Source organism: Leuciscus leuciscus (genome assembly GCF_965113295.1).
Source record: "Leuciscus leuciscus genome assembly, chromosome: 21".
In the NCBI taxonomy this organism is placed as follows: Eukaryota; Metazoa; Chordata; class Actinopteri; order Cypriniformes; family Leuciscidae; genus Leuciscus; species Leuciscus leuciscus.
The window spans coordinates 37653206-37677074 of NC_138745.1; the positions used below are offsets into that span (position 1 = coordinate 37653206).

The 23869-nt window shown below is 38.9% G+C and overlaps 2 protein-coding genes across 3 annotated transcripts in view; one reads left to right on the forward strand and one right to left on the reverse strand.

Annotated features, from left to right (window-relative positions):
* Positions 1–10390, reverse strand: part of lhpp (phospholysine phosphohistidine inorganic pyrophosphate phosphatase) — an 18595-nt gene extending 8205 nt beyond the window's left edge. The window contains exons 1-2 of one of the 2 annotated variants that reach the window (XM_082151350.1): positions 10249–10390; positions 9811–10015 (exon numbers count right to left, since the gene is read on the reverse strand). In XM_082151350.1, coding sequence (XP_082007476.1) covers positions 9811–9962 — 152 coding nt within the window. In that variant the 5' untranslated portion in view covers positions 9963–10015; positions 10249–10390. Of the gene's footprint in view, positions 1–9810; positions 10019–10248 lie in introns of both variants that reach the window. The other variant, XM_082151351.1, reaches the window with a different exon arrangement.
* A 39-nt stretch (positions 10391–10429) lies between these two features.
* oat (ornithine aminotransferase) lies at positions 10430–23262 on the forward strand. The gene is made up of 10 exons (XM_082151335.1): positions 10430–10569; positions 13798–14019; positions 16749–16973; positions 17059–17154; positions 18740–18867; positions 19330–19452; positions 20098–20226; positions 20316–20429; positions 21125–21269; positions 22129–23262. The coding sequence occupies exons 2-10, from the start codon at positions 13809–13811 to the stop codon at positions 22287–22289; spliced, it is 1332 nt and encodes a 443-aa protein (XP_082007461.1). The 5' UTR covers positions 10430–10569; positions 13798–13808; the 3' UTR covers positions 22290–23262.
* Positions 23263–23869: the final 607 nt, after the last annotated feature.

Genomic DNA, 23869 nt, shown 5'->3' on the forward strand with positions numbered 1-23869 from the left:
GCGGATCGTGATGCGTACGGGTCAGCTCCCCACGGTTCGGCACGCGTGCGATTCGCGGATTAACCGATAAATTTAACCGTCATAGAGTGAAAGTTTATCATTTGGACGTGTTTTATAATTTTACACATTCAAACAATTTTAAACATAAAGAAGAGGCGAAAATCATGTCTAAACTTACGTCTCGGCGAGTGTTCTCTCGGTTCTGTCATCAGTGAAGAGTTCAGAAAGAAACCGGATGTTTGTCAGTTTATTCGGTCTTAAAGTGACAGTAGCCTAATATTCCTGCTGTGGTCTGTGTCATTAATGCTAAAGCTACACTCTGTAGGATTTTCTCCCATCTAGCGGTGAAATTGTTTATGACTACCAGCTGAATATTACTCTCTAGCTCCTCCCACTCCGAGGGCGTTTTAACTCCTATGGTGGACGTATTAATTCTAATCTGCCGGCAGTCGTGAGTAATCTCCCCCTCGCAGTCGTGAGTAATCTCCCCCTCGCATTGAGTGTAAAACGCGAAGCTTGAATTTCCAGGTATGTCCCTCTTTGGTGAATGTATTTTCAAGATGGAGGCGCAACATGGCTGCCGCCATTCGAGTGACTCGCTCGTATGTATTCTAAATGGCAGATTCTACGCTTAAGAGAATACTTGATTAGTTGGTGGAAGTAATTAAGTTGGCTTGAGAAAGCCAACTTACTGATATTGTATTTAAACTTATTATTAAGTTGGCTTGGGAAAGCCAACTTACTGATATTGTACTTAAACTTATTATTCTTCTTCTTCTGAGCCAAATTTTAGACTGTATCTCCTCCTAGACCGTTAAAGCTACGACCACCAAACTCGGGTCAGACCTTCAGACTGTTCTGACTTAGTGTGCTATATCTTTTCAGACTGATTTGAGTTATGGTTTTCTTAAAAATTAATATTAAAAATAATAAAAATCCCATAGACTTACATTGCAGACTGTTCAAATTGAGCCAAGACTACGGTGGCCCATTAGTGTACAAGCCAAAAACTCAAATCTAAATTCTCTGAAGCCCTAGACTCAATTAAACTACCATTCAATGTACTTATAAACGTCTATCTATCTATCTATCTATCTATCTATCTATCTATCTATCTATCTATCTCATCTTTCTTTCTTTCTAGCTAATCTATCTTTCTTTATAACTAACTAACTTATCTATCTATCTTTCTAACTAACTTATCTATCTTTCTTTTTTCTAACTAATCTATCTATCTTTCTAACTAAATTATCTATCTTTCTTTCTTTCTAACTAATCTATCTTTCTAACTAAATTATCTATCTTTCTTTCTTTCTAACTAATCTATCTATCTTTCTAACTAACTTATCTATATTTCTTTCTTACTAATCTATCTATCTATCTATCTATCCAACTAATCTATCTATCTTTCTAACTAACTTATCTTTCTTTCTTAATAATCTATCTATCTTTCTAACTAACTAACTTATCTATCTTTCTTTCTTTCTTACTAATCTATCTCTTTCCAATTAACTTTCTTTCTAAAGAATCCATCTGTCTTTCTAACTTTATCTATCTATCTATCTATCTATCTATCTATCTATCTATCTATCTTTCTTTCTATCTTTCTTTCTTTTTTTTCTTTTTAACTAATCTATCTTTCTTTCTAACTAATCTTTCTTTTTCTTTCTTTCTTTCTTTCTTTCTTTCTTTCTTTCTTTCTTTCTAATTAATATTTGTTCTTTCTTTCTAACCAATCTTTCTTTCTTACTATCTTTATTGCTTTTTTCTATCTTTCTTTCTAACTGATCTTTCTTTCTTTCTTTCTTTCTATCTTTTTAACTAATCTTTCTTTCTAACTAATCTTTCTATCTATCTATCTATCTATCTATCTTTCTTTCTTTCTAACTTTATCTATCTATCTATCTTCAAACCTTATCTATCCATCTATCTATCTTCAAACCTTATCTATCTATCTATCTAACTTATCTATCTATCTTTCTTTCTTATGAATCTATCTGTCTTTCTAACTAACTTATCTATCTTTCTTTCTTTCTTACTAATCTATCTATCTTTCTAACTAACTTATCTATCTTTCTTTTTTAACTAATCTATCTATCTTTCTAACTAACTTATCTATCTTTCTTTTTTACTAATCTATCTTTCTTTCTAACTAACTTATCTATCTTTCTAACTAATCTATCTATCTTTCTAACTAACTTTTCTATCTTTCTTTCTTTTTAACTAATCTATCTATCTTTCTAACTAACTTATCTATCTTTCTTTCTTTCTAACTAATCTATCTATCTTTCTAACTAACTAACTTATCTTTCTTTCTTTCTTACTAATCTATCTATCTTTCTAACTAACTTATCTTTCTTTCTTTCTTTCTTTCTAACTAACTATCTATCTTTCTAACTAACTTATCTATCTTTCTTTCTTACTAATCTATCTATCTTTCTAACTAACTTATCGATCTTTCTTTCTTTCTTTTCAACTTATCTATCTTTCTAACTAACTTATCTATCTTTCTTTCTTTCTTTTTAACTAATCTATCTATCTTTCTAACTAACTTATCTATCTTTCTTTCTAACTAATCTATCTATCTTTCTAACTAACTTATCTATCTTTCTTTCCTTCTTACTAATCTATCTATCTTTCTAACTAACTTATATCTTTCTTTCTTTCTTTTTATCTAATCTATCTATCTTTCTAACTAACTTATCTTTCTTTTTAACTAACTAATCTATCTATCTTTCTAACTAACGTATCTATCTTTCTTTCTTACTAATCTATCTTTCTTTCTTACTAACTTATCTTTCTTTCTTTCTTTCTTTCTTTCTTTCTTTCTTTCTAACTAATCTATCTTCCTAACTAACTTATCTATCTTTCTTTGTTTTTAACTAATCTATCTATTGTTCTAACTAACTTATCTATCTTTCTTTCTTTCTTTTTAGCTAATCTATCTATCTTTCTAACTAACTTATCTTTCTAACTAACTTATCCATCTTTCTTTATTTCTTACTAATCTATCAATCTATCTTTCTAACTAACTTATCCATCTTTCTTTATTTCTTACTAATCTATCTATCTTTCTAACTAACTTATCTATCTTTCTTTCTTTCTAACGAATCTATCTATCTTTCTAACTGACTTATCTTTCTTTCTTACTAATCTATATCTTTCTAACTTATCTTTCTTTCTTTCTAACTAATCTATCTTTTTTTCTTACTAACTTTTCTTTCTTTCTTTCTTTCTTTCTACCTAATCGTTCTTTCTTTTCTTTCATTCTTTCTTTCTTTCTTTATGCCTAATCTTTCTTTCTAGCTTTCTTTCTTTCTTACAAATCAATTTTTCTTTCTCTCTTACTAATCTATCTTTCATTCTAACTAATCTATTTTTCTTTCTTTCATTCTTTCTTACTTTCTACACAACCCTTTCTTTCTTTCTTTCTTTCTTTCTACCTAATCTTTTTTCTACCTAATCTTTTTCTTTCTTTCTCTCTACCTAATCTTTCTTTCTACCTAATCTTTCTTTCTTTTTTCTTTCATTCTTTCTTTCTAAATAATCTATCTTTCTTTTCTTACTTTCTTTCTTTCTTTCTTTATACCTAATCTTTCTTTCTTTCTTTCTTTCTTTCTAACTAACCTTTCTTTCTTTTTTATTTTTCTTTCTAACTTTTCTTTCTTTCTAACTAATCTTTCTTTCTATCTTTCTTTCTTGTTTTCTAACTAATCTGTCTTTCTTTCATTCTTTCTTTCTAACTAATCTTTCTTTCTAATCTATCTTCTAACTAATCTTTCTTTTTAACTTATCTTTCTTTCTTTCTAACTAATCTATTTTTCTTTTTCTTTCTAACTAATCTTTTTTCTTTCTTTCTAACTATTCTTTCTTTCTAACTAATTTATCAATCAGAATTTAAACTACTTTAAACTTCAAACTACTTCAAACTTCTAACTACTTTTAACTTCTTCAAACTCTCTGGTCCGGCTTTCTCAAGCCAACTTAAAGTTTGTCTCAACAAACTTTTTTTTCTAGTTAAGTTGGCTTGAGAAAGCCAACTTACTGAAATCCTATTTAAACTTATTATTATTATTCTGACCCAAAATTTTTCAACTCTAACTCCTCCTAGAGCTTTAACTCTACAAACTCCAAACTCGGGTCAGACTTTCAGACTGTTCTGACTCGGTATGCTATATCTTTTCAGACTGATTTGACTTTCAGTTTTCTTAAAAATTTATATTAAAAATCACAAAAATCCCATAGACTTACATTGCAGACTGTTCAAATTGAGCCAAGGCTATGGTGGCCCATTAGTGTACAAGCCAAAAACTCAAATCTAAACTCCCTGAAGCCCTAGACTCAATTAAACTACTATTCTATGTCTATCTATCTATCTATCTATCTTCAAACTTTTTCTATCTATCTGTCTATCTATCTATCTTCAAACTTTTTCTATCTATCTATCTTCAAACTATTTTATCTATCTATCTTCAAACTATTTTATCTATCTTCAAACTATTTTATCTATCTTCAAACTATTTTATCTATCTATCTATCTATCTATCTATCTATCTATCTATCTATCTATCTCTTTCTTTCAAACTAATCTTTCTTTCTTTCTTACTAATCTTTCTTTCTAACTAATCTATCTTTCTTTCAAACTAATCTCTCTTTTTTTCAAACTAATCTTTCTTTCTTTCTAACTAAGCTTTCTTTCTTACTAATCTTTCTTTCTAACTAATCTATCTTTCTTTCTAACTAATCTTTCTTTCTTTCAAACTAATCTTTCTTTTTTTCAAACTAATCTTTCTTTCTTTCTAAGCTTTCTTTCTTACTAATCTTTCTTTCTTTCTAACTAATCTATCTTTCTGTCTAACTAATCTTTCTTTCTTTCTAACTAATCTTTTTCTTTCAAACTAATCTTTCTTTTTTTCTAACTAATCTTTCTTTCTTTCTAAGCTTTCTTTCATACTAATCTTTCTTTCTTTCTAACTAATCTTTCTTTCTTTCTAACTAATCTATCTTTCTTTCTAACTAATCTTTCTTTCTTTCCAACTAATCCATCTTTCTTTCTTTTTAACTAATCTATCTTTCTTTCTTTCTAACTAATCTATCTTTCTTTCCAACTAATCCATCTTTCTTTCTTTCTAACTAATCTATCTTTCTTTCTAACTAATCTATATTTCTTTCATTCTAACTAACCATCTTTCTTTCAAGTTTCTTTTATCTTTCTTTCTTTCTAATCTTTCTTTTTTCTTTCTTTCTAACTAATATTTCTTTCTCGAAAAAAGGGAATCGCCGGTGCAGCACAGATGTCTCCTTGATAAAAATTGTATTTAAGGTGCATAACAATGACTAACGTTTCGATGTAGTTACATCTTCATCAGAGTCCTTGGAGAGAATGAGCAATGAAGCCATTAATAAGGATCATCACCAGGTGTGATAAAGGGGGCGTTGGCCACCCAAACATACACCCATCTAAACCAAGGTGCCACACTCACAAATCAGTCATTAAAGGGCAAGTACCCACACACAGGTAAAAAAAAAAAATATATATATATATATATATATATATATATATATATAAATATAGACAAAGTTCACAATACAATGGGAATAAAAGTATATTCATCTCAAATACTGAATTTTAATATGCTTAAGTGTTTAGAGAAAGCATGTTAAAGGTATAGCGGAGGATGTTTTACTTCCTGGTGGGTAGTCTAAACTATTGGTCCTCCTAATTGTCAATCATTCTGGTGAATCAATCAAACTTTTCAAAAAGTGGAGAGGGCGGGTCTTATCTAAAATTTGGAAAGATCCTCCGCTATACCTTTAAACTCAATTCTTCATTTAAACCTAGAGGTTCAAGAGTGTTAAGTGTATGTATCCAAAACGCTTCCCTACATAGGAGTTTATTGATAATATCACCGCCTCTGGGTGAGGGTGTGATTTTCTCAATTCCCCAAAACTTCAATGATGCAGGGGAACCATGATTGGCCTGCTTATAGTGCCTTGCCATGGCATATGTTAAGTTCTGGGTACGTATTGCTGTTTTGTGATCAGCTATCCTTAATTTAAGTTGACGTTTTGTTTGACCTATGTACACCAGTCCACAGGGACACTTTAGAAGGTACACTACGTGAGTGCTGTTACAGTTAATAAATGAAGAAATAGAATATTTCTTACCAGTGCGGGGATGTGAAAAGTCTTTCGCATTGGTCGAATTGGAACACTGCGCACAGTTGCCACATTTATAGAAACCAAACAAGCACTACAAGGAACTTTGTCTATATATATTTTTTTTTTACCTGTGTGTGGGTACTTGCCCTTTAATGACTGATTTGTGAGTGTGGCACCTTGGTTTAGATGGGTGTATGTTTGGGTGGCCAACGCCCCCTTTATCACACCTGGTGATGATCCTTATTAATGGCTTCATTGCTCATTCTCTCCAAGGACTCTGATGAAGATGTAACTACATCGAAACGTTAGTCATTGTTATGCACCTTAAATACAATTTTTATCAAGGAGACATCTGTGCTGCACCGGCGATTCCCTTTTTTCTGCTCTGTTTTGTCCTGCCTTGGTTGCACTGGATTGTTGTGGATTACAGAAGCGCAGAGAATCTCCTTTTCAATTTAATATTTCTTTCTCTTTCTTTCTAACTAATTTTTTTTTCTTTCTTTCTTTCTTTCTAACTAATCTTTCTTTCGAACTAATATTTTTTCTTTCTTTCTTTTTCTTTCTAACTTATTTTTCTTTCTTTCTAACTAATCCACCGTTCATTCTTTCTTTCATTCTAGCTAATCTATCTTTCTTTCTAACTAATCCATCTTTCTTTCTTTCTATCTTTTTTTAACAAATCTTTCTTTCTTTCTTTCTATCTTTCTTAACTAATCCATTTTTCTTTCTCTCTTACTAATCAATCTTTCTAACTAATCAGTCTTTCTTTCTTTCTAACTAATCTGTTTTTCTTTCTTTCTTTTTAACTTATCCATCTTTCTTTCTTTCTAACTAACTAATCCACCATTCTTTCTTTCATTCTTTCTAACTAATCTTTCTTTCGAACTAATATTTTTTTTCTTTCTTTTTCTTTCTAACTTATCTTTCTTTCTTTCTTTCTTTCTAACTAATCCATCTTTCTTTCTTTCTATCTTTTTTTAACTAATCTTTCTTTCTTTCTTTCTATCTTTCTTTCTTTCTTTCTTTCTTAACTAATCAATTTTTCTTTCTCTCTTACTAATCAATCTTTCTAACTAATCAGTCTTTCTTTCTTTCTAACTAATCCATCTTTCTTTCTTTTTAACTAACTAATCCACCATTCTTTCTTTCATTCTTTCTTTCTACCTAATCTTTTTTCTTTCTTTCTTTCTTTCTTTCTTTCTCTTTCTTTCTACCTAATCTTTTTTCTTTCTTTCTTTCTTTCTTTCTTTCTTTCTCTTTCTTTCTACCTAATCTTTTTTCTTTCTTTCTTTCTTTCTTTCTTTCTTTCTTTCTTTCTTTCAACCTAATCTGTTTCTTTCTTTCTTTCTTTCTAACTAATCCATCTTTCTTTCTTTCTAACTAATCCATCTTTCTTTCGTACTAATCCACCTTTCTTTTTTTAACTAACTAATCCACCGTTCATTCTTTCTTTCATTCTAGCTAATCTATCTTTCTTTCTAACTAATCCATCTTTCTTTCTTTCTTTCTTTCTTTCTATCTATCTTTTTTAACTAATCTTTCTTTCTAACTAATACATTTTTCATTCTCTCTTACTAATCAATCTTTCTAACTAATCAGCCTTTCTTTCTTTCATTCTAACTAATCTATTTTTCTTTCTTTCTTTTTAACTAATCCATCTTTCTTTCTTATCCATCTTTCTTTCTAACTAACTAATCCACCATTCTTTCTTTCTAACTAATCTTTCTTTCTTTCTAACTAATCTTTCTTTCTTTCCTTCTTTCTAACTAATCTTTCTTCTTTCTTTTTTCTTTCTAACTTTTCTTTCTTTCATTCATTTTTTCTTTCTTTCTAACTAATATTTATTTTCTTTCTTTCTTTCTTTCTAACTAATAAAAAATTTTTCTTTCTTTCTTTCTTTGTAACTAATCTTTCTTTCTTTTTCTTTCTAACTAATCTTTTTTCTTTCTTTCTAACTATTCTTTCTTTCTAACTAATTTATCAATCAAAATTTATACTTTAAACTTCAAACTATTTAAAACTTCTAACTACTTTAAACTTCTAACTACTTTTAACTTCTTCAAACTCTCTGGTCTGGCTTTCTCAAGCCAACTTAAAGTTTGTCTCAACAAACTTTTTTTTCTAGTTATTATTATTCTTCTGAGACTAAATTTACAATTCTAACTCCTCCTAGAGCTTTAACTCTACAAACTCCAAACTCGGGTCAGACTTTCAGACTGTTCTGACTCGGTATGCTATATCTTTTCAGACTGATTTGACTTTCAGTTTTCTTAAAAATTAATATTAAAAATCATAAAAATCCCATAGACTTACATTGCGGACTGTTCAAATTGAGCCAAGACTACGGTGGCCCATTAGTGCACAAACACAAAAACTCAAATCTAAACTCCCTGAAGCCCTAGACTCAATTAAACTACTATTCTGTGTACTAATAAACTTTATCTATCTATCTATCTATCTATCTATCTATCTATCTATCTCATCTTTCTTTCGAACTAATCTATCTTTCTTTCTAACTAACTTATCTATCTTTCTTTCTTTCTAACTAATCTATCTATCTTTATAACTAACTTATCTTTCTTTCTTTCTTACTAATCTATCTTTCTAACTAACTTATCTATCTTAATTTCGTTCTAACTAATCTATCTATCTTTCTAACTAAACTATCTATCTTTCTTTCTTTCTTTCTAACTAATCTATCTATCTTTCTAACTAACTTATCTATCTTTCTTTCTTTTTAACCAAACTATCTTTCTAACTTATCTATCTTTCTTTCTTTCTTTTTAACTAATCTATCTTTCTAACTAACTTATCAATCTTTCTTCCTTACTAATCTATCTATCAAACTTTAACCTGCTTTAAACATCAAACTACTTTAAACTTCTTCAAACTCTCTGGTCCGGCTTTCTCAAGCCAACTTAAAGTTTGTCTCAGCAAACTTTTTTTTCTAGTTACACATCTTTAAAAAATCTTTAAAAAATCACACAGTGTAGCTTTAATAAAACAACAAAATACAGCTTTAACAAAGATAAAACTATATTTAATTTCTACAGTGAACAAATTGTATTATTTTACATTTAGGCTTAATTATTCACTTCTGTGCCTGAACACTACTGTTTTTGTAACTGTTATTTAGTATTAGTAGTTATTTACTAGTTATTTAGTATTCATCTCTGCTTGTAATTTGTGTATTAGTTCTTATTTCATTAGTGACTGTTCACTTGTCTTTAATAATGTGTGAACTTCATCAGTTAGGCTAGTAGTTTGTGATGTGGTATCGAAGAACTTCAGGTGAGCTTTAAAGGTATAGCGGAGGATGTTTTACTTCCTGGTGGGTAGTCTAAACTATTGGTCCTCCTAATTGTCAATCATTCTGGTGAATCAATCAAACTTTTCAAAAAGTGGAGAGGGCGGGTCTTATCTAAAATTTGGAAAGATCCTCCGCTATACCTTTAAGTAATAAATGAAAAGAAAAGCAAAGTTAAAAATTTGTGATCCGTTCCACCACTATATACCATAAATCAAATAATATAACATTTTTCATAAAGATATGGCAGAAATAATAAGAATAGTATGGTATATTTAGTATGCATTGAGAAAGTTTGCATACTATGCACAGGACAGACAGACAGACAGACAGATAGATACCGCTTCACTGCTTCTATAGATCCGGGTATCGCTTGTCCTCCTCCTTCTCCGCTATCATACAGAACTCCACACATGTCTAATATCACTCCTTTCACACTCTTCAACCACTCCATTCCGCTCGCGGCTGTCATGCTGCTGACGCTCCTGCGCATGCACGGCACACGGCCTTCTGGGAAGTTAAGTTCTTCTGTCGCACGTCACGATGCTGCTAACCAGAGAAGTATTTTGAATGCCACGAAAAATGACCTTTGTTAATTAAATGTATTCTTTGTAAGAAGGCTTGTATTATATTTTGTTTGTTTTGTATACAAACAATAATATGTTTATAATTTTATTAATTTAATTCATTCATTTTGGCCAAACAAAATATTTTCGAAAATATTTATATATTTTGATTTTAAACTATAGCAGGGGAAATAAAGTACTACTGTATATTACCACGGTACAGGTTTAGACATCCCGAGGCAACCCTGCGTCGGTGTTGCGTCACACTCTGCGTCTGTCCTGAGCCTCGTCGTCACGCGCTCAATCACTCGAACTCCGTCACTTACAGGTGCAATATAACCATTAAAGTGTGAAATTAAATGTATTTTAAAGAAATGTTCCACATTTCTGCAGAAAACCGCTCAACGTTGAGCAGCGCTGAAGCGAGTTGCGTCATGACGCAGAGTGACGTGTTTGCGTTCATTTGAATAATCCGTGTAGAGGCAGCGCGAGACACGCAGCAGAGCAGACACAACCCGCACGGACCCGCAGCAGGTAACGCACGCACACACACACACACACACACACACGCACGCACACGCTAACCCGGGTTACAGCGCGTTACGTGACGAGAGAAACACCACACGGGTGTTAGATGATAAGGGCTGATGAACATTGATAAGACGAGGATGTTAATGAGCTCACGTCAGCTTCAGTGATGAACATAAGGGTGATGAAGGTGCTTTCCCTCTCGCTGTGTGTGTGTGTGAGTGAGTGAAAGAGAGAGAGAGAGAGAGAGAGAGAGAGAACAGATTAGTGTGGGATTCACTGCGAGTTTATGCAGTGATGTATATTTATTTTATGTAGTTACTTTATTGAACTTCTTTGGACTGCTGTGTAACTATCATAGGGTAACTATATTAGTTATTATTATATATGTATTATCTCTCTGTGTGTGTGTGTGTGTGTGTGTGTGTGTGTGTGTGTGTGTGTCTTTATTTAACCCTGGCAGGGCTCGTGGTGGGTGTTTTGAGGGCAGTGAGTGTTCAGCCAATCAGTTGACGTGCGAGAGATCACGTGATCACACGCCTGCAATAGTACTGACACTTGCTGGAAAGTTTCTACGAATGTTTAATAATTAATGAGGTTCTCTGAGAAGAACGAGACTGATGATGTTTGCTCATCTGAGATCATCCGCTCTATATTCTATTCAATTCACTTCAGAAAGCTTTATTGGCATGACAAAAACTCACATACGTGTTGTACAGCCAAAGCATTAAAACAACAAAGAAAACGATAACATAAAACAATAATAATAAAATAAAGAAATAATAATAAAGAAATGAAAAGATTATAATACAGAAATCATGTAACAACTGATCTTAGAAATGGAACATTATATACATGTGTGTAGGTCTGATGGTGTGTGTGTGTGTGTGTGTGTGTGTGTGTGTAGGTCTGATGGTGTGTGTGTGTGTGTGTGTGTGTGTGTGTGTGTGTGTGTGTGTGTGTGTGTGTGTGTGTGTGTAGGTCTGATGGGGTGTGTGTGTGTGTGTGTGTGTGTGTGTGTGTGTGTATGTGTGTGTGTGTGTGTAGGTCTGATGGTGTGTGTGTGTGTGTGTAGGTCTGATGGTGTGTGTGTGTGTGTGTGTAGGTCTGATGGTGTGTGTGTGGTGTGTGTGTGTGTGTGTGTGTGTGTGTGTGTGTGTGTGTGTGTGTGTGTGTGTGTGTGTGTGTGTGTAGGTCTGATGGGGTGTGTGTGTAGGTCTGATGGGGTGTGTGTGTAGGTCTGATGGGGTGTGTGTGTAGGTCTGATGGGGTGTGTGTGTGTTTGGGCTGTAAGTGAGTGTGTGTAGGTCTGATGGGGTGAGTGTGTGTTTATTGGATGTTTGCTTCTTTCTGGTTCTTTCTATTATCTGTCAGAACATTGATCTCTAGACATGATCATGTGATTGAAAAATGAAATAGTTTAACATTAGTGTAACCGTGTTCTGAGTGGAAAGGCTGATCTGGACGTGATGGTGAACGGGCGGCTCTGGGTCTGAATGAGAACTGAATGATCATCGGTTTCTTTCTCATGCTGTCGCTCCAGAGGACACGAGCTCCTCTCCCGACAGACATGTGACCTCATCAACATCACTGCTCTCAGAGACGGGGATGAAGCTATTTTCATCCATTAATGTTGATGGAAAAACTCATGATTCAGCAATATGGTAAACAGAACCTAAAACTTCCAGTTTTGCAGTGAGAGTGAAAGTCCCCGTGAAATCGACACCTGTGACTCGTGTCAGTGTTTACTGTAAATGATTTATAGGTGCACATCATCATTATTGTGTTAATAATGTTTAACAGAATAAGTTCCTCTTGCAGCATCTCTTCTCTGACGAGGGCGGGGCTATAAGCTGTCACTCACATGAGATCAGCCAATAGCGGGCCCAATTACAACTGAACAATTAAACGGGCCGGGACAGAGTTCTGAGAGCCCCGCCCACATTTGTTCTTGTTCCTGAAGCGTTTCACACGATATACGTCATGTGGATCTGTTATTGATGTATCCATTGATGTTTTGGCAACTGATGCAGACCGTCCTGTTCTGATAATTATGGAAATTAATGGGACAATGTCAGTGGTGTGACTAGGGATGGGGACCGAAACCCGGTGTGAAACGGGCCGGGGCTGAGTTCTGGGAGACCGCTGTATCGACCGCTCGTCAGTGTGTAGCCCGAGACACACCGAAACTAAACGATCAAATGTACACAAAAATATGTCAAAATGACCGGCTTGGAGATTCGCTTACATTTACATTTATTCATTTAGCTGACGCTTTTATCCAAAGCGACTTACAATTGCTATATATGTCAGAGGTCGCACGCCTCTGGAGCAACTAGGGGTTAAGTGTCTTGCTCAGGGACACATTGGTGTCTCACAGTGGATTCGAACCCGGGTCTCTCACACCAAAGGCATGTGTCTTATCCATTGCGCCACCACCACCCCTTAAACACAGTTTGTCTTAAATGGACGTAGTTATGGAGATAGTTGGGAGAAAATGTGGTGCATGAGTCAGGGTCAGTTAGGGTCAGGGTCAGTTAGGGTCAGGGTCAGAGTTAGGGTCAGGGTCAGATAGGGTCAGGGTCAGATCTGCACTCGGTCTTAAAGGGGCAGCGGTCTAATAAACATGCGGACGATTGCACCATCACTGCGAATCAAACAACAGAAGGCAAAGAGAAAATCACTCACAGCTCTTGGATGAATAACTTCAGCTTTAATAAGCATTAATCTATCTATGATAAACTATGCGGTGTTATTTTACATCTGATTACTTTATTAGATTTCTTTTTAGACCGTACCTGAACAGTAATGTTAGTAGACCTTCCTGAAATTAAAGCACTGTGTAGGCCTCTATAATGTGCATCTGTGTTTAATTGTTTTTTATCTATAGTTTATCTTTGTTTAATATATATATATATATAGAGCTGATAAGAATACCGTTAAAGTACCGGATGGATAAGCAGTTTCGGTAAGAGGAGTAATACCGTTAAAACCTCATCGATTCCCGTCCCAGGTGTGACTCTTATATGTCTCATGTTTTCATTCTCATATAGGCTAGTTTTTGGTGGAAACGGTATATTAAATGACTCCCTGACATCATAATCTTCGCACCGGATGGGTGTTCACACAGATGTGGTGTTCTGCACGATAACGCCAGGCTGCTCGATTCTAAAAGTTTTATGTTTTGTTTATTTGAACTGTAATAAGGGCTCTTGTGTTGTTTCTCTGTCTCAGAACGAGCCGCCATGAACCGCATGCAGAGTCTGATGAGAGGCGTGGGCAGAGTGACGCCCGCCCTGAGCCGCGCAGTGCATTCTGGGACACGCACATCCTCCGCAGCCTCCAGAGTGAAACACAAGGAGCGTCAGCTGACGTCAGAGGAGGTGTTCGCTCGCGAGGATCGTTATGGCGCTCACAACTACCACCCGCTGCCCGTAGCCCTGGAGCGAGGAGAGGGTAACCACACACACACACAGGCCTATCACAGACGTCTCACACACACGCCTCACGCACACGCCTCACGGCACAGGCCTCACACACACAGGCCTCACACACACACAGGCCTATCACACACGTCTCACGCACACGCCTCACGGCACAGGCCTCACACACACGCTCACGCACACGCCTCACGGCACAGGCCTCACACACACGCTCACGGCACAGGCCTCACACACACACACACGCCTCACGGCACAGGCCTCACACACACGCTCACGCACACGCCTCACGGGTCACGGCACAGGCCTCACACACACGCTCACGGCACAGGCCTCACACGCACAGGCCTCACACGCACAGGCCTCACACGCACAGGCCTCACACGCACAGGCCTCACACGCACAGGCCTCACACGCACAGGCCTCACACGCACAGGCCTCACACGCACAGGCCTCACACGCACAGGCCTCACACGCACAGGCCTCACACGCACAGGCCTCACACGCACAGGCCTCACACACACAGGCCTCACACACCACACACAGAGGCCTCACACACCACACACACAGGCCTCACACACCACACACACAGGCCTCACACACCACACACACAGGCCTCACACACCACACACACAAGCCTCACACACACAAGCCTCACACACACAAGCCTCACACACACAAGCCTCACACACAAGCCTCACACACACAGGCCTCACTCACACGCACAGGCCTCACACACACGCTCACGCACACGCCTCATGGCACAGGCCTCACGCACACGCCTCACGGGTCACGGCACAGGCCTCACACACGCGCACACGGCACAGGCCTCACACACACAGGCCTCACACACACAGGCCTCACACACAGAGGCCTCACACACACAGGCCTCACACACCACACACACAAGCCTCACACACGCAAGCCTCACACACACAGGCCTCACACACACAGGCCTCACACACACAGGCCTCACACACACAGGCCTCACACACACAGGCCTCACACACACAGGCCTCACACACACAGGCCTCACACACACAAGCCTCACACACACAGGCCTCACACACACAAGCCTCACACACACAGGCCTCACACACACAGGCCTCACACACACAGGCCTCACACACACAGGCCTCACACACACAGGCCTCACACACACAGGCCTCACACACACAGGCCTCACACACCACACACACAAGCCTCACACACACAGGCCTCACACACACACAAATTTCCCCCCAAAATAATATAAAGTCATTACTGTGTTTAAAGAGAAAAGCATCAAATAGTAAAAGAATTTTTCTTTTTTTTTTATTCAACATAAATTTGCAACACGTAAACTTTTAGGCTTCAACGGCCATGAGTGTGAGTGAATGGTGACGCAAGTTGAATTTTTGCGTGAACTATCCCATTAATTGTTTTTGTTTTATTTATTATTATAGAAATAACTAAAACTGAGTGGAGTGAGTCATTAATTCCTCAGTTCAAAACACAGATTCGTTCAGGAATTAAACACCGCTGTGTGGCTCGGAGACGCACAACACTTCTGCTCTGGCTTTATAGTAATATTTTTACTGGAAACAATTTGCAAAAGCAGACAATATTGTGTCTAAAATATAACACAATATTAACTTCTTATTTATTGATCTGTTGTACAAAATCAAGATCACATTCTTTGCAACTCAGTGCTGTTCAGAACAGAAGCAGCTCTCGTGTGATATCACAGTCGATCCTCGTCCAGTCAGCGTTCTACAGCTCTTCATACACACACAGCAGCTTTACAGAGATAACAGGAAAAACCAGTGTGTCCTGCCTCATGTTCGTCATCCATCAATTGTATGAAGTGTAAGATGACTGGGGCGGGTGTGTAAATGTGTTAATGATTTAATTCATTATTAGTAAGGAAATGGTTCTCTTCCTAAAGTTTGAGAATCCCTGAACTACATCACATAGACCACACACACACCCCAGTACACTAGTGGATGCTGTCAGCCACGTCTGGACACGCTTCATATGACACCGTTGCCTTCATGGCTGGGTGTTAACCACACTTTCTACTGATTGAGAGGAAATACTGCAGTAGATTGACTTAGAATGCCATATTTTACTGTCATGAGTAAAGAATGTAGAAAAATTCCACTCTAGTATTAATACAGGTTTGCAGTGTTTATAAAGAGCTCCAGTAGGAGGCGCTGTACTGCGGTTTCCACAGTAACGGCTCATAAACGCTGCTTTATCAGGAAAGATTAAATGAAAATAACATTGAAACTTTTCTAAAGACCGTCAGTTCCGTTCAAAGAAACGTTCATATAAAAACACCGGCGCCGCGTTTAGACTGTGAAACGTGCAGTTCTCATGTTTATACAACGATGTCAAAGCCTTCTGGAGAATCTATTAGTGGCGGGCGGTGTTGATATGGTGAACCTAACCTCTAACCTAACCTTTAACCTCTCCATGTTCACCATCTCAGTAACACGCACATCTGAGCATCAGCAGTGAAAGACCCTCACACACAGTGTGTTCCCAGCGCTGTTAAAGCCACATACACCAGTGTTGCGGTATATTAAAAATTCATATCATAACAAAAATAAACAAGACATCAGGTTCTGGCGTACGCACAGGTTTTATAAGTTTTATAAGGTTTTATAAATTTTGTCTAAGGTTTTCTAAGTTTCGCACGTACACTGTTAGTAAAGGTCCTACACAGTTGTATAAGTCCTGACCTGACGTGTCCCGTTGCAGGGGTTCACCTGTGGGACGTGGAGGGCCGCCGCTACTTCGACTTCTTGAGTGCGTACAGCGCTGTAAACCAGGGCCACTGCCACCCGAAGATCATCTCCGCGCTGACGGCTCAGGCCTCCAGACTCACGCTCACGTCCAGAGCCTTTTACAACGACCAGCTGGGCGCCTACGAGCAGTACATCACCAGCCTGTTCGGGTTCGACAAGGTGCTGCCCATGAACACAGGTGCGCCTCAGCCCGAACACACACGACCTGTGCTGACCCGTGATCACAGTGTGTGACGCTCTGTGTGTGTGTGTGTGTGTTTCAGGTGTGGAGGGCGGAGAGACGGCCTGTAAACTCGCCCGTAAGTGGGCCTACACTGTCAAGGGTGTCCCGAAGAATGAGGCCAAGATCGTTTTCGCGAGTGAGTCGAGTCTCCTTCATTTATACAGCGCTTTACCAATACAGATGTTTCACAGCAGCTTTACAGTGATAATAGGAGATTACAGTAACAGAGATTGTTTAGGCTTTACAGCAGATCTAGAATAAAGTTATTGTCCAGATAAAGTTAGTTTTGATTGATTCCCTTCCATTGTAAAGATCATTAGTTATTAACTTAGGGGCCGCTAACACACACCGTTCTCACAGGAAACAGAAACTTTTAATGTGTTCTGGACGTTCATTTACACGACAGCAGTGTTTGGAGCTCGAGAACACACACCCTGAAACAGGATCCGAGGTGCAAGCGTTGAATTTTTTTTCTAAACGTGATCATCTCTGTGTAAAATTCAAAAACATGAATCTGTGAAAACGCAGAAAACTGAGTCACTGAATCTTTACACAGATATTCTGACGTCACTCTGGATTGAGACGAGGAATGAGGAGTATCTCTAACCTCCTGACCAATCGAAAACAGTTGTTACATACAGTCAAACCAACATTTATTCACACATCTTCAACATTTCTCACATTATCAGTTTATTCGCTATAGTTTAAAAAAATGGTAATAAAATATGAGCAGAACTCAGTTGATATTTGACTGGTTTTGTCCGTCCTTCTGTTAGACTGTCTCACACATGAATTATGTTGAATATCTGTCAGCTGTTCAATTTAACTACACAATTAGATAATACCAGTTTAGCTCAACCAATCACCAAGCAATGCTTCATTTTGTTCAGTCTGTGTGTAAAAAGAGCATTAGCAATTAAAGACAAAACACTTCAGCAAAACATGATCAGCTCAAAGTGTCCCAATCATTTTGGTCCCAAATTTTTATAAATGTCACTGGTAGTCCCTGGTATGAAGAGTCTTTGGGTATAATATGTCACAGTTTACTTTATTTTGCTCTCCTCACTTACATAAATGAACTATAGTGTCCTGATCACACTCGTAAAAAAAAAAATCGAAAAATATATCTGGTGTCTGAAAATGTTTTGGTTTGAGTGTGTGTTGAGCTTGTGCAGACTTGAGGAATGATGAGCAATTTAAAGTCCCCGTGAAATCAAAATTGACCTATTTACTTTGTTAGCGCATATTACTAGTCTTGTGGTGAACAATTAATCCGTGCAAGTAAATATAAAAAAAAATGTTTTTACCATGGTAATCTTTAATCAAAATCTGAAAAGTTACTTCCGGTCTGGAATGGCATCTTTTTCTGATGACGTAGGTTTGACGGCTTGGGTTGAAAACGCTTAACCACTCCCCTCAAACCGTTAGTCTGCTATGAGCGAGAGATGGAGGGGAGGAGCGCTAAGTAAAACCCTGCCCTCTGTTCAATATTCCGTTTCACTTGGAAATACGTCACAACACTGGAGACAAGTCGTTTGCAACTTCCGGTTCACGGGGACTTTAAGACTAAGAGGATTTATAGATCTCAGCCACTAAGATTGATTTAGTAATATTTTGATATAATAATGTAACTCTTTGAATGAGCTGTGACTGTGTGTGTGTGTGTGTGTGTGTGTGTGTGTGTGTGTGTGTGTGTGTGTGTGTGTGTGTGTGTCCTGCAGTGGGGAATTTCTGGGGCCGTACGATGGCAGCGATCTCCAGCTCCACAGACCCCAGCAGCTTCGAGGGGTTCGGCCCGTTCATGCCCGGGTTCCAGCTGGTCCCGTATAATGACATCACTGCACTGGAGGTACACACACACACACACACACGCGTTGAATTACTCAGACTCAGCTGATGATTAACAACAATAAAACAATTCATGATATGGTTTAGTGTGCATATAAAATTGCAAATGCTGTGATTTAATTAAATAAATGCGGTTTTCTGTCAAAGTAAAAGTTGCACAATTATAAAAAATTAAGACGGCCATAAATGTAAGTTTCACCATTTAAAATAGTAGTAGTACTGTATTAAAATATATAATAATGATTGTACAAATATCAATTAATATATGAATTAATTATAATATATTAATAATTATTATTATTTTATCGTTATAGTTATATATAATAAAAAACAAATTGGCCAAATTGTGCAGCCATACAAACAAGCACAGCAAATCTGCAGTATTATTTCTAGCCTGTGACTAACCAACTAACTCAACTGGTTCTTCCTAATCGTGTGTGTGTGTGTGTGTGTGCGCGCGCAGAAAGCACTGCAGGATCCACACGTGGCTGCGTTCATGGTGGAGCCCATCCAGGGTGAGGCGGGCGTCGTCGTTCCTGATGCTGGTTACCTCACTAAAGTCCGGGAACTGTGCACTAAACACAATGCAAGTACTCTCTCTCTCTCACACTCACACACACTCACTCACTCACTCACTCACTCACACACACACACACACACACACACACACACACACACGAGTGAGTGACGTCACTCGTAGTGTTTCTGAAGAGTGTTTTTGAAGCCCAAAGTGGGCGGAGCCGGCCGTCGCCATCTTGGCAGCGTCACTCCTGGATAAACAACAATGGGCAAAGAGGCGGATTAGCTGAGCTGACGTGACGTGACGTCACGCTAACGCTAGCAGACAAACGGCCAGTAGTGACATCAGCGGCAATCCACCTGTCACTCAAGTGGCCACGCCCTTAATTATGCAGAACTTTAAGGCTTAATATAATTTAAACGGATGAGTTATAAAAAAATTCACCCCCTCACAGTTGTCATGAAGGGCAACATTAGCGATATAGACCAAAACCACTTTTAGCACCAGACTGTAAACATATGTTTTTCTGCTGTAAAGTTGGGCGTTTTAACATGGGGGTTTATGGGATTGAGTCTCTTCTGCAGCCGGCCTCTAGTGGCCAGTGGATGAATGATGCAGTTTTAGTCATTTCAGTGTTGGATTCGAGAGAGAGACCGGAAGGTTGGAACACAGTTGAGTGTGTGTTGTAACTCAGTAGTGTGTGTGTTGCAGGTTCTGTTCATCGCGGATGAGGTTCAGACCGGTCTGGCCCGCACCGGCCGCCGATTGGCTGTGGATCATGAGGACGTGAGACCAGATGTGGTGGTTCTGGGTAAAGCTCTGTCAGGAGGAGTGTATCCCGTGAGTCTCACACACACACTCAAGCCACGTATCACACTCGTGTGTTGGTTTATAGGAAGCACTTCTTAATCTGTGTGTGTGTGTTTCAGGTGTCTGCTGTTCTGTGTGATGATGAGGTGATGTTGACCATCAAACCCGGAGAACACGGATCCACGTATGGAGGAAACCCTCTGGCCTGCCGCGTCGCCATCGCTGCTCTGGAGGTGAGTGAGAGTGAGAGTGAGAGTGAGCGTGAGAGTGAGAGTGAGAGTGAGCGTGAGAGTGAGCGTGAGAGTGAGAGTGAGCGTGAGAGTGAGAGTGAGCGTGAGAGTGAGCGTGAGAGTGAGCGTGAGAGTGAGCGTGAGCGTGAGCGTGAGCGTGAGAGTGAGCGTGAGAGTGAGCGTGAGAGTGAGCGTGAGCGTGAGCGTGAGAGTGAGCGTGAGCGTGAGAGTGAGCGTGAGAGTGAGCGTGAGAGTGAGCGTGAGAGTGAGCGTGAGAGCGTGAGAGTGAGCGTGAGAGTGAGCGTGAGAGTGAGCGTGAGAGTGAGAGTGAGCGTGAGAGTGAGCGTGAGAGTGAGCGTGAGCGTGAGCGTGAGCGTGAGAGTGAGCGTGAGCGTGAGAGTGAGCGTGAGCGTGAGAGCGTGAGAGTGAGCGTGAGAGTGAGCGTGAGAGTGAGCGTGAGAGTGAGCGTGAGAGTGAGCGTGAGAGTGAGCGTGAGAGTGAGCGTGAGCGTGAGAGTGAGCGTGAGAGTGAGCGTGAGAGTGAGCGTGAGAGTGAGCGTGAGAGTGAGCGTGAGAGTGAGCGTGAGAGTGAGCGTGAGAGTGAGCGTGAGAGTGAGCGTGAGAGTGAGCGTGAGAGTGAGCGTGAGCGTGCGCGTGCGTGCGTGTGCACGCGTCTCATCTTCTCTCTGGGCTCTGCAGGTTCTGGAGGAGGAGGGTTTGGCTGCTAACGCTGATCGGATGGGTCAGATCCTACGAGCTGAACTTAACAAACTCCCCCGAGAGATCGTGAGCGGCGTTCGTGGGAAAGGCCTCCTAAACGCTATCATAATCAAAGAGACCGAAGGTGAGTGGGTGTGTGTGAGTGTGTCTGAAGGATTATATTGCTTATTGCACATAACAGGAGGAATTTGGATAGAAGTGTATTATGAAATGCGAGAGATTGAGAATATGCTGAAGTGTGTATTCATCTACAAGTTTGCTGCTAGCACAGGCACACATTCAGTCCTGTTGGTTCTTTACAGTGTTGGGACATATGCTGGCAAATGTAACCTTACAGTTGGCCTGCCAAATCACTTCCATTTGTTTTATTAATAAAATTAATATAGGAAGGATTGGAAGTAAATTCTTTATGGGTCATTATAAATACTTTGCTTTAAAAGTACCAAGTAGTCAAAAAATAGATGCATCGATAATCGTTTTAGCATCGCATCGCAGCCTCTGAATCGTGATCGAATCATGAGATGCCTAGAGATTCCCACCCCTAGTGTGTGTGTGTGTGTGTGTGTGTGTGTGTGTGTGTGTTTGAGTGTTTGAGTGTTTGAGTGTTTGAGTGCTTGAGTGTTTGAGTGCTTGAGTGCGAGACCGAAGGTGAGCGGCAGAAGCAGAACCACAACAAACACCCGTACATTCTGTCATTTCTCCCTCAACACAAGGAACACTTCGAGCGATTACACAAGACTATTTTATTTAGTCTAGATAATAGACTACTCTATTTATTTATTGAGATTTAGACGAGATTATTGGGATTATTGGATGGCAAGAGCTACAAATATGATTACAGAAGTAACTGAAAACAAGACTAAAATGTTTTCTTCAGATTTACGAATCCATATCGGTTCGTGTGTGTGTGTGTGTGAGAGAGAGAGAGTGCGTGACTGCGTGTGTGTGAGATAATCTCCTTCTAATCTTTTGATCTCTCTCAGACTATGATGCGTGGCGGGTGTGTCTGCGTCTCCGTGACAACGGCCTGCTAGCAAAGCCCACGCATGGTGACATCATCAGACTGGCTCCGCCCCTCGTTATAAACGAAGACGAGGTCAGAGAGTGTGTGGACATCATCAGCAGGACCATCATGTCGTTTTAAACCCTCTTCATCATCATCATCATCATCATCTGAGCTGTAATTCTGTCTGGTTTTAGCTTTCGTGTTTTAGCTGTTACAGTCGTTCAGGTCGAGCTCGGACTCTCTCACGAGGACTTTCTCTCAGCACACCTCTCATTCTCCCCGAACAGACGACGCTCTGTTTTAATTCTGGTGAAGGAACTGTTTCTGAAGACGCTGCTGTTTATTCACTCGTTTGAAGTGTTTTTACGAAGTCTGATATTTTGATGTGGCCACTTTGAAGAAATGAGTTTTTCTCCCTGTGATGAGAGAATCGTGCACTTTAACGGCAGTCATTAATGTTGATCAGAACTGAATCATGTTGAAGTGTGTGTGTGTGTGTGTGTGTGTGTGTGTGAGTGTGTGTGTGTGTGTGTGTGAGTGTGTGTGAGTGTGAGTGTGTGTGTGTGTGTGAGTGTGTGTGTGTGAGTGTGTGTGTGTGTGAGTGTGTGTGTGAGTGAGTGTGTGTGAGTGTGTGTGTGTGTGCTTGTACAACTATCTTTGTGAGGACCAGTTTGAGTGTTAGACCAGTGGAGTGAGGACAGAGAGAGTAAAGGACATGTTGGCCGGTCCTCAGTTTCTGAGAGCCTTTAAAGGCCTGTTTGAGGGTCAAGACTTGGTTTTAGGGATAAGGTTATAATGAGGTTAAGGGTCGGTTTAGGGTCAGGGGTCGGGTTAGGCACTTAGTTGTGATGGGTAAGGTTAGGGTAAGCGGCTAGAGATTGCATTGTGTCAATGAATGTCCTCATAAAGATAGATGTACAAGAGTGTGAGTGTGTGTGTGTGTGTGTGTGTGTGTGTGTGTGTGTGTGTGTGTGTGTGTGTGTGTGTGTGTGTGTGTGTGTGTGTGTGTGTGTTTGCCTCATGTAGAACGTTTAATGAACGTTTAATCAAATGAAGTGTGATCAGATGATGTTTCATTTCTGTTCTGAAATAAATGTTCAGTCAGCTAAGAGTCAGTTTGTTCTTTCTACTTTGAGTTTAATCTATCATAATGTATTTCATAAAAGTTTTCATAGACATCTGTTGATTGGTGGTTCAGTTTCTGAGTCCTCCACAGGAAACCCTGTAAAATCCCTTTAACTAACACAGGAAGTTCCTCAATGACATCATCCTCCAGGAAGTGACATCATTTTGGTAAGAAAATCAGCGAGAGGGGGTTCAGCGAAAAATCGGCAGCTGGCAGCAGGAAGTAGCTGCCACTGGTAGCAGGAAGTAGCTGCCGTTGACAGCCGGAAGCCCTGCCATATTAGGAGGGACCTGCCATTTCGTGGCAGCCAATCAGTATCGTCCAACGTAGTAGCAACCAATCACATTTACCTGGAAGTCAAGCGAGAGCAGCCAATGGTGGCGCCGGCGAATCTTCAGTAATGGCGGCGGTATTTGGCAGGGTAAGTTCGTATATTATCAGATTTATAAATAATTGTTGCTCTGTACGTTGGAGTTTACCTTTTATGTTAGAGACAGTGTATCTGTGACTACTTAAGTTGAATTGGTTAATTTAATCATTTGTAGAAACGCAGCTTGTGCACCGTGTGCTCCTGGTTTGTGAGGGGCTATCA

Coding starts and splice junctions, on each gene's coding strand:
- oat (XM_082151335.1), top strand. CDS start 13,809: ATGAACCGCATGCAGAGTCTGATGAGAGGCGTGGGCAGAGTGACGCCC. Junction 18,868..19,329: donor ATGACATCACTGCACTGGAG/GTACACACACAC, acceptor GTGCGCGCGCAG/AAAGCACTGCAGGATCCACA. Junction 19,453..20,097: donor AACTGTGCACTAAACACAAT/GCAAGTACTCTC, acceptor TGTGTGTTGCAG/GTTCTGTTCATCGCGGATGA.